General features: G+C 36.8%; 1 protein-coding gene across 1 annotated transcript; it reads right to left on the reverse strand.

Annotated features, from left to right (window-relative positions):
* Nucleotides 1–9,084: 9,084 nt before the first annotated feature.
* Nucleotides 9,085–11,861, reverse strand: LOC117112832 (thyrotropin-releasing hormone receptor-like). Its single transcript, XM_033256016.1, has one exon. It carries the CDS (start codon nt 11,337–11,339, stop codon nt 10,113–10,115), a length of 1,227 nt encoding a protein of 408 aa, XP_033111907.1. The 5' UTR covers nt 11,340–11,861; the 3' UTR covers nt 9,085–10,112.

Below are 11,861 nucleotides of genomic sequence, written 5' to 3' on the forward strand. Positions count from 1 at the left end.
TACAAGTTTGTGTTAATTTCTTTTCTTGGCACCTTTAGTAGTACTAATTAATAGAAACATCAAAAAATACGTTTAGTATTACTAATTAATAGAAACATCAACAAAATAAGAAATATGGCTTGATATTGTGTGAGCTATGCCGAAATTATGATGAATGTAACGTTCCAACTAGCCGCGCCCTCCTTGGTTGCGGTTGCAAAGCTCAAACACAAAAATAGCCTGGTGGAGCCTTTGTTGAAGCAGATGAAGATACTGAACCAGAGCATGCGTTATAATCATGTGTTCTGAATGGTTTAAAAGTTTTAGCTTGATTGCGTCGTTAGAAAGTACGGTATATATTATTAGTCATTAGCTTTCTATTATCGGTAACGAATATCATGAATTAGAGAAATATATATTTATTAGTGGTTATATTTATTTCAGCGTAAATAGACTAAAAAGTGCATTGTAATCAAGTGAGTGTATCTCGAGCCGATTTTTGATTAAACGTCGTTAAATTGTAATGCAGGATAGGACAATCTAAATATTATTTAAAGTTATATATATATTTACTTTTATAGCCCGTGTTATATGAATATTACTGAAGCTTTCGTTGTCATCGTAATAGCTTAGCGTCATCAGGTAATTGTTTGTGACTTACATTGTCATCGCTTTGGATGCGCCGATCATCTGATAACAGTGAAAGTAGCAGATATAATGTTTTGTTATTTAGAATTCACGGTGTCAGAACTTGTTGGGTAGTACAAGGATAACGTAGGCCTACTGTACAGTATATTTTAAGCTCGATGAGGAGCTCTAGAAACACTCGGATGATTGATAGATCTTTTTTTTTTTGTATGGGTGGCCGCTAGGGCCAATATAATCTACTGCCTCTATTATACTGCCCTCATCGGCGCTTTCGCGATTATGAGAACTTGTTTATTCAGCTTTAGGCACTAGAGCTAAGGATATGGCGAACATTGAGCTTAATCACTCCGTGTCAAGGAAACATACACATAAGATGCGCTACATAGAAGTCTCATTAGGCCAAAAAAAAAGGGGAAAATTTGTGTTGGCCACGTTTTAGGAAAACTCAAAAAATGGGTAGATCTGTAGGAAAATGTTTTTTTCTTAACTACCAAAAATGTGTTTTCACCAAAACAGGAGAAAATGCACGTATAATACAACAATTTTGGATTTGCATCGCCTGCCATTTAGCAAAATAGGCCATGCCTTGGCCCCTAGCCTGGCCAAGGCTTTTCCAGCCTTATTAGCTTATGAAAAAAAAATATTATAAAATAATATTGTTCGCTGTAGAAAAAAATGCCGACCCTAAATTTCGTAAAATTTTGGTCGGGCTGGCGTGGCCAACACAATAATTTTTTTATTTGGCCTTACGAGGCTGGGAATGGAGTTAGTTTTACTCAACGAAGTAAAAAAAAAAACCACCCAGCGGTTGGAAGCAAGCATCTTAACCACTAAGCTATTTAACTCCACACATATATTCACTTGTTTACCGGCTGCTCAACCATGGAGCCACAAATGCAATTGATGTATGCCCGGATTTAACACGGGTTGGAATGGGATAACAAGCTACATTTGCGAGCACTCGAGGTGCTTACCTGTACGCCATCAAAACAACATTAAACATATAAATAGAATGTTCGGATAAGAAGTTATGATGCCTCTACTTAACTTAAATTGTCACATACAATCGTTAATGTAATGCTACGATATGTATGCGTTCCTTGGCATTTAGATTATTTCAGCGGGAATGGCTTATGACCAGTGTCGTAACGATGGGGCCGGGGGGGGGGGGGGGGGGGGGGGGGGGGGCTGTGAAGTCTGAGACTGGTGGAACTTTTTGGGTCCCGGTCTCCAATTCTGTTATGGGATTTTAGATGTGCTCGTTTTTTAAATCATGTTTGTCATTGTATTCGGAATGCTTTTGGGTTAGATTGAATTGGATTTATTCGGTGTAAACACCAATGATAGCACACGGAAGTCTAGAAGAAGACTTATTTCCAGTGGGGTCCTTCTGGTGGTGATTGGGCAGTACACCAGGAGACAATCCCCTACTCTTTCCCCAAGTTTACTGCGTTCTTTAACGTGCATGGGCCATAAATTCACACGGGACCAACGGCTTAAACGTAGATGGAAAGAAAAGGCACTCACAGATTAAAAATATAAGAATATATTAATAACGATGACAAAGGCAAATAGACCAAACTAAATTATGCTTCAAAATCTTGATTGTTCGGGGCTTTTGTCCGTGGAAGCATGTACAATTTGGTTGACAGAGCGGATAAGTAGGCCTACAAAGCAAAAAAACAAACTATTGATGCAATCTTATTTCTTGTATTATTCGACACGGAAAGCATCTTTACTATCTAACGAGCCGTACGCGTGAGTCTGATTAGAAAATGAACAAAGTTCAGAAAAGGAATAGCAATCGGGCGCGTGTTGGCTAAACACAAATTATCACGATTCGCTTTGGTTCACGATGCGTTCACATCAGATTTCATGCTGTGAGGGTTTTCACTTCCCTCGATGACAATGAGAACCATAAATGTAGGACGGGTAGCAGAAATTATATTATCAAGTGTTTTTTTTAATATAATAAAAGATAAAATAATAAAATATTAACAAAATTTTTTTTATTGTACTTATCAGCGAAGTCACAATACGAGGCAATGAAGTGGAGATGTTTTATTTATTTAGTCGTGAGAGAAAATCCTATGCTGTCACACGGCTTGAACCAGGACCCTGGGATTCGAAAGCGCAAACATCACTACCAAAATTGGTGCTAAAGGCAGTGTCTAAAGAACAACAACTATAGAGAACAAACAAGAATCACAGACATCACAAGAAGAAAAGTAATCAATATGTAAATAAATATTGTTTTTTTCAATTTAAAGTTAATTTACGAATACTTCAGTTTGTATTTTCGTCATTATTCAAACTTTAGTTAGGTTTATTGCAACTATAATTAAATTCGCCCCACACAAGAATAATTATTTTATTACCTTACCTACTCATTTTTATTATATAGCAAACATCTTAACCATGCAAGCTACATTCCCAATAAAAATAAAAATGCTAGTTTATAAATACATGGATTAGAAAACAAGATAAATGTCAAAAAGATAATAGAGCAAGGTTGAAGGAGTAGATGTAGATGTAACTCATAGGCCCTATTTATTTTAAAGGCAAGATTATCAGAAAGGGGTAGGCTCATCTGCGCTAACGAAATGCCACTTCTAGTCGTTATTTTAAAGATAAATTGTTCATGAAATATGAATTCAACAATATGTTAATGAAAAAATGTATCCATAGGTATATAATATTTAAAATATATAATTACGTATTGACATTCTTTATTAGTCCTCCTTATTCCACTTGAAATTGGAAATTTGGACTGGGATCCGCGGCGACCGCGCCGCAGTGCAGCGCCACCTGACTCACCTACAACATTTAACGAATCTATACGGATACAAACACGTTCATTGACATAACTAGGCCTTTACCGATGTGTGCTTTTTCAGGTTCATGTCATGATTATTTCGGGGACAAATTGTTTGTTGTTTGGTTAATGAAAGGAAAATTGATACTTAACCTAAGGAGCATCCCTGATAAAATTCAATGGTCAGAAGGCCAAACAGTTAATCATAATTTGGCGAAAAAATATTTTATTGAAACAGACATTGATATATACCCATTTACAGTAGGTTCAATTGTGTCAAACAATAAACGTAGCTACATTAGGTTTCTACCCGCTAGCGATGTAACATGTATTTTTTTTAAATTATATATGCTGCCACGTAAATCAAATACGGAGTATATACATAAAAGCTAGGAAATATATTGCTTAGTATTATTCAATAGGTTATCAGCTTAAAAAACTGAACATTTGAAGAGATGTTTTCACCAATAAACAGCCATTAACAAACATTCATATTGGTGTCCTTAAACCTCTGCCAGAAGATTTCGAGATTTTTAAAATATTGCTGACAGTTGATAAATTATGTACCTACAGTGATAAATTTGAAGACTTATTGAAATTTCTTGATTTGTTTGGTTGGCAGTTATTCTTCGATATTTTGAACAATTTACTTTTTCTTATACTAGAACCATTAACGTTAAATCCATTGTATTTTGATTGTTGTGTATTTTTGAAATATTTATACTTGAGTGTTTTTTTGTGAATACAGTACATCTAAAATTGTAGGTTTTGGCTATGTAATTTGAAGAGCCGCAAAGAGAGCAAACTGTAACAGGGACAAAGGTTGTTGTGGTTACGAGCGCAAAGCTCGAGAAAGATTGCACCGGAGGCACAATTTATTTTTTATTCATTTATTTATTTTTTTGGGGGTGGGGTGGAGGGAGGGGGTGGGCCTGTGAATCTGGAGGGTCCCATGCCATTATTGAGAGTGCTCATGATAATAATAATTTTGAAAAAAAAAATATTCTACCTGCAATTTCTATGGGCCCCTGGTAATACATGAATTTATGATACATGAAAACATTTTAGTATGCATCTCCTTATAAATCTGTAAGGGTCCTAAAAATAATTATAGATTATCGCATCTGTCTATATCTATTTGTCCGAACACCCTACACCCCCTCCCCCTCATTTACTCGTCCCCTTTTCTTATAATTTGTTTTGCTTCCATTTCTGTTCTAGCAATTTAATATTAAAAAACATTCTTCTTGCGTATGACAAAAAAATATTGGAACGAGAAACATTTAAACCTCATCACAAACGAGCTAGAGAGGTAATTATTCTCATTTAAATAGGCATAAAAATGTGGGGGTTTTTTTTTGTATTTTTGTAAAATTTTTTTTATTTAACATCATTGGTTAAAATAACAAAATGCATACAAAAATATAAGAACACTGAGGCTGAAATTGCTAATATAATAAGAATAAAATCAATTGGGGCTGAGGTAAAATCTTAAATCAGGTTTAAAAAAAATGAAAAAATAAATTAACAAAATATAAAGTAAAATTTGGTCTTATCTGTAGGTACCTATATGTGCAGCAGGTGTGAATACCCTCTATTATAATACAGTACAGTAATATTCCTGTATTGCTGTAAAATCAATATTTTTCTATTTTTGAAACAAGAACATTTTGAGCCTGAAATTTTCCAAAAATTAAGAACACTGAGCTTGGACAAAGTTTGACTGGTTCTTATTGAAAAACAAAAAGCGTACAACCCCAAATGTAGAGGTGCCGCCTTGAATGATCGTTCCATTCCGAAATGTAGAGGTGCCGCCTTGAATGATCGTTCCATTCCGTAAAAATCATCCGGGTATCATGCGTTCTTGCCAATCATCAATCAACCGACGCCAACTGTTCGTAGGCCTTTTACAGTACGTGATTTTGTATTATCTTTTTACCATGTAAAAAAAAATGTAACTTCCCACAACGGCATGTGAGTGCATGTTTATCAGTTATTAACAAATGATTGTCTTACCGGTGTTTCTTTTCATTTCCCAAATAGATAATCTTGCGTAAATGACAATAAACAAGATAAGGGCGACGTATCAATAAGCCAATTTGATCGAAGTTGAGTTGAAGTCTAGTAGCCTTTTGGTTAAGCATCCCGAATTTAACTTAATGTCGATTCTAACTGCTAATGGCATGTTTAATTTGATTAAATTGCATCACAACCGGTAGATGATGAGACGTGGGGCCGCCGGCTAGAAGCGATTGTAAATAATTATCCTAATAACTAAATGGATAGTTCTACAGAGGCTGGCCACAAATAGAAACTTTCAACGGTGATATATCTTTCAAATGAGATGATTTATCATTCGATAAGGCGATTTGGACATCACGTGACAGGTCATATCATGTTACCTGCCACCTGCCTACTTCCATAGGTATAAAGAAATAAAAGGATATTGATAATTATTATTCATTCATTCATTCATTCATCCATCCGTCCATGATTCACAAATCCATCCGTCTGTCCGTGCGCTAATTCATCGATCAATCGATCCATCTGTTTATTTATCAATCCATCCATTCATTCATTCATTCATTCATTCATTCATTCATTCATTCATTCATTCATTCATTCATTCATTCATTCATTTATTTATTCATTTATTCATTAATTCCTTCATTTTTTCGCTCGTTCGTTCATTAATTAATCCATTCATGCAATAATGCATTCATGCATGCGTTCATGCATTCATTCATTTATCCATGCATCCATCCATTCATCCATGCATCCACCCTCCCATTCATTCATTCATTCATTCATTCATTCATTCATTCATTCATTCATGCATGCGTTCATGCATTCATATGCATTCATTCATCCATGCACCCATCCGTTTATTCATCCATTCATTTTATTCATTCATTCATTCATTCATTTTTTTTTCATTCATTCATTCATTCATTCATGCATTCACTTACTCATTTATTTATTCACTCAGTAGTTGAAGCGGACATAAGAATGTAGATGAACTGGTGGGGACAATATGATATTGAGAGTCTGAAAACTTCAAACAGCAAAACCGAGTCGTAACGAGAGGGGACTATAATAATATATAATTTATATAATTTGAGTGATTAATGTATCACCTGTGAGAGGTTCCTCCATCTAATCTCAGCAACTCCCAAGATTGCTGGGCCGATTCTTGCATTACATACACAGTTTGTTCTTGTTCCTGCCCAAGATGTTGTAGATATTGGACTGCTTTATCATGTCGTTATATGCCTCATAATTAGAGCGAGGAAATACTATACAATGTTTAAATAATCATCCAATAAATTAAATTTAACAAACTACTTCAGTTATTACTCTCATCTCCTCCCTCTTAAAATGTTTAGATCATCAGAATGATGATTAAGTTCCGACTATTCCCCTAGATATTATGCGTTGCCCTACATTCTGTGCCCATAATTATCATTATTATTATTAAAAGCTGCCCGCCTTAATATATTGTGTCAGTGGTGTTTAATTGGAAATTCACAATCTATTGGAATGGTGCATTTTTATTTATATTTATTTCTTTGTATTTATTTATAATAGAACAGCGTAAATTAAAACTAAATGTAACTGGTAAGTTACTATTTTTTAACGAATTGTGTAATAATCAATTCATTGTAGGCCCTAATTAACTCATTGTAGGCCTATACATTTTTGGAAAATTGTTTGGTCTACGGGGTGGCCGCTTACCAGAGGCCAGCACTCTGTCGAGTCGAATGGCCGAGCGGTTAAGGCAGTGCGCTGCAACATACAGCCATAATATTGGCGCTTGTTCCGCCTATTGTTTTGGCGGTGGAACAAAGTGGTGGTGGATTCATGATGTTGTCCCCAATGCACCCCACCCCCCCCCCACCACGCCTTTTGGTGGCATTAACAACATAAATAATCAAAGTCTCTATTTCGCGAAGTGAATATCACTCCACATTTCAGATTTAAGTGAGTGAAAAATAATGACTTTTACCGTTGTTTTTCACTAGACCGGTAGCTTTTCGGACCACATGTCTTGACGTTTACGTACATACGTACCTCCGCATTTAGCCGTGTCTCACTCTGTTGTTTTGTGGTTTTTACATGAAACGCCAAATGGGCAACTTTCAGACACAGTCGGTTTTCAGGCACAGTCGGTTATCAAACACAGTCATTTTGTATATCAAGCACAGTTGGTTTTCGGTGTCTCATTAAGTTATAGTTTATACTTTGCTTTAGCTGCCCCTGACATTGGAGGAAAGACCAGAATACAGTTAGGTCTACCTATTGAAAATCATATTAATTTATATGATGTTAATCCCCCCCCACCACGCCTTTCGGTGGCACTAACAACATAGATAATCAAAGTCTCTGTTTCGCGAAGTGAATATCACTCCATATTTCAGATTTAAGTGAGTGAAAAATAATGACTTTTACCGTTGTTTTTCACTGGACCGGTAGCTTTTCGGACCACATGTCTTGACGTTTACGTACATACGTACCTCCGCATTTAGCCGTGTCTCACTCTGTTGTTTTGTGGTTTTTACATGAAACGCCAAATGGGCAACTTTCAGACACAGTCGGTTTTCAGGCACAGTCGGTTATCAAACACAGTCATTTTGTATATCAAGCACAGTTGGTTTTCGGTGTCTCATTAAGTTATAGTTTATACTTTGCTTTAGCTGCCCCTGACATTGGAGGAAAGACCAGAATACAGTTAGGTCTACCTATTGAAAATCATATTAATTTATATGATGTTAATGCAAACAAAAGCTTTTCCAAGGTGGAGAGAAATAGGCCTACAAGATATTTCCCCACACCAATTAACACTGGTTTCCATACAATCACTGCAGGCTATCGCCGACAGGTGGTCTCAGTGACGCTGTTCAGCGAGCCTTCCGATTGCGTCGGGGATCGCTACGTAGTACACAACGATTGCACTGAAAACACTGCAGCGACAGCGTAGCGGTTTTCAGGAAACTCGACTTTAAAAGGGCTGTTTGTAAGTGAGATCGTTTTAAACAAAGGACACGCAACCGTCTAGATGTGGTCGCACAGGAAGTTTCGATTGTATAAAAGTAAAACAAATCGATTGGTGTTAAACATTTATTTTAAAAACAAAATGTATTACACAGTTATAGTAACTGAAGATAACCATATAAACAAAAGTCATACATGACTATTAACTAAAATTATGCATGTGACCAATTTCACGGGTCGATTTAAAATTTCTTAGCTTGTTGCTAAATACGATAAATATAAACAAAGATGGTAGGTCTGAATACCGAGGAAACTCAGTTTGGCGCAGCGGTTTCAAACCATTAAATTAATGGTGGTTAAAGTGTTCTTAACTAAAGCCTCACTTACTACGTCGTAGTACTATGTGAGCGCTACATAGTACGACGCAGACGACGCGACGCCGTCTGCTGACTGTCGGTGGCAATCTAAACAGATCGTCACTAAAAACGATCCGTTGTGCGCGTTTTCTGGCCGCGTTCTTCATAGAATCGCATCGGTCGGCATTAGCGTCCAATACTACATAGAAAAATTACAGTTTTTGCTAATATTCAGGATTTCCTCGATAAAAATTCAGTGTCACTAAGCAAATATAATGTTATATAAGCAAAGAATTAAAAACAGTACCGTATTCTCTATGCGTCTAAAGAAATAATTCTATGTTTGTTCGTTCTAATATTCTTATAATTTTTAATAATTATGAATATGCAACTTAAATTTTGTTAGCGAAACATAGACAGTATAATAGGCTAATATAAAAATTATCGAAGACTTACAACTATGCACATTTAATTACGTATTATTTATATTTACAAGAAGGAAATGAGTGTATGCCGGACTTATTATTAAACAGTTGTTAGCGAAAAAGAGACATTATAAAACAGGAAGCAGTCATGCTCTCTGGATATAGGCTTATTATAAAAATTATCGAAAATATTTAACTATGCACATAAATTATATCAAACATTATTAAAGAGATCATATATATTAGGCCTATAGGGAGAATTGGCTTTCCTCTAAAATATGAATTGTACATGCAAATTATATCGCTTCAGCTGCAATAGACCTTCCCAGAGTGTCAATCAAACTTAACAACTGACTAATCAGAACAACGCTAGGAATACGCGCGCGTCTCACAAACACACGTGTTGTCCTACAAACGCACGTGTTTGGGTGGGACCTTAGCAACAATATCCAATGGGCGGGGCTTAGCGGAAAGGTCCATTATCCTAAAAGTACACACCATTGAGGCTTGAAAATAAGAAAGAGCATAATGAATTTGAATGAAATGAGCATTAATTATTTAATCAACCTGTTTTCAGATATGCGGTGGTAGCAGGAATTAATGTTGTCTTGCAGTGGCGTAGGCCTATCCAGGGGTCTTGGAATAGGGAGAAGTGATGGGATGCGCGAAGGTGAATTGGGGGTGGGAGAACTTGATGATTAGGTGGGGGAGTAGCTAACAAAATAAGGTGATTTGTATACATGTGCTTGAGCGTTATTTTTTGTTTCGAATATTTTCAATTTCAAAAGGGTAGGGGGTTTGGCATGAGTATTTTTCTTTAGGGGGATGCGTTCCCCCTAGATACGACGCATTCCCCCTAGATACGACGCATTCCCCCTAGATACGTCATTTGGAAGTTTACAAATACGTACTCTCACCATTGCCAATTAAAGAATTTGGCTTCATTTTAGTTTTTCGTGTGACGCTCTTTACAATCGTAGAACTGGTGGTGCTGGTAGTAGTAGCAGTAGTTCCAGCTCTTTGTCTGCGGGTCGTATCGGTCATACAGAACGAAGCCCAGGAGGATTTTGAACCTTTGCAGCTAAACGCTCTGACAAACGCTTTTCGATACCGGTGACTCGATAAGTTATATATAATCGGGTTCACAACGGAGTTTGTATATACAAGCACACGCGCGATATGTAAAAATAGATTCAGTTGAGGCCGAGAAAGTTTTGGATCTCGAAACGTGCTAAGAACACTCATCAAGGAATATACTTGGAACGGCGATGACAGAAGAATATACACTACGCCGTTTATAATCAACATTCGCGTTACTTGATTTCGGATTTCCGTGAGCTTTCCACCAGTAATGCCATTACTTACGCGCGATGTCACTCTCGAATGCAAGGTACATATTATCAGAACATACAGTACTGTTTCGAATATCATGTTAATAAAAAACGGTACGGTTTGAATAATTTCCGCGTAAACTTTTGCCGCATTTGAAATTGGAGCGAAGTAAACATACGTGTCAGGGTAGTGGTCGTACATTTCATCGTCTGGCCAAAGTATGCACTTGGTCTTTCGGTCCATGTACCCAGGTGTCATGGATGCAGCCAGAACTAGAGCAAAACACCAGGTAGAAACGATCAAAGAGACCGCTCGGGTGAGGCTGTTCACCTTATATTGTTGAAGCGGCCTGCACACAGCATTATAACGGTCTAGGGCAACTAGGCTTATCAGAAACTGGCCTGTAAAATAAGCGATGTTTTTGAACAGATACATCATACATATATCCACAAACTCTTTTGCAACATTGTCCATGTACACATCGGAGGTTGCGTATCTCCATAGTTTATCTCCTATAGCAAAGCTCAGAAATACGACGTCGCTTATAGACAGATTGACAAGGTAGAGGTTTGTTATCGTGTGCATATATTTGACGCGATATACTACGAATAGAAACGCTCCGTTGGTGATCCAACCGAGTACTAAAAGTATCGGCATGATGATGGCAGTGATGACGAAATCTGCATCGGTATAGATCAACCTCTCGGCGGCAGAAGGAGTCGACAAGTTCATTAGTGTCCAGTTATTCTCAGCACAATAGTCTAAAAAATCTGTTTCATTTAAGTTTTCCATTAAGACGATCTGGTTGTGCAATTCAATGTAATCGGCGGTTCGATGAGTCCAACTCTGGCTTCGCTAGAACACTCTCTGATCTTCTATTATAGGCTGAAACTAATGGTAGGCCTATGATGTAAGTCTTTCCTTTTAAAGAAGATAACCCGAGTATAACAACATACGTCTTCCTTCTTCAATGTTTCTGTCCAGTTATGACAAGCTGAGTGATACTAACCAAAACATCGTCTGGTATGTTGAGCAAATTATCATTATCTCCGCCAATTTGGTTGATACAATTACTTTCATGTTGCCATTGTTTAATGAAGTTTAAATGTGACAAATGCTAGTTTGCATTGTTTTACTCACGATATGTAAACAATCATCGAACAAATTAATCTGGTAATCGTTTTTTTACCTCCACGCGGTTGAGTCTTGTGTGAGTACTTAAGTAACGTTTCTACGCGTGGGTCAAGTACTCCGCGGGCATAATCGTTTATAATACAGTTGATTTTGTTCTAGTTTATGGTTTTAGACCTTATA

This window comes from Anneissia japonica, unplaced genomic scaffold (genome assembly GCF_011630105.1).
Source record: "Anneissia japonica isolate Jap-2015-1 unplaced genomic scaffold, ASM1163010v1 scaffold172582_len1462937_cov174, whole genome shotgun sequence".
Classification (NCBI taxonomy): Eukaryota; Metazoa; Echinodermata; class Crinoidea; order Comatulida; family Comatulidae; genus Anneissia; species Anneissia japonica.

Bases quoted from the DNA above. Each gene is read 5' to 3' on its own strand.
- LOC117112832 (XM_033256016.1), bottom strand. From the start codon at position 11,339: ATGGAAAACTTAAATGAAACAGATTTTTTAGACTATTGTGCTGAGAAT.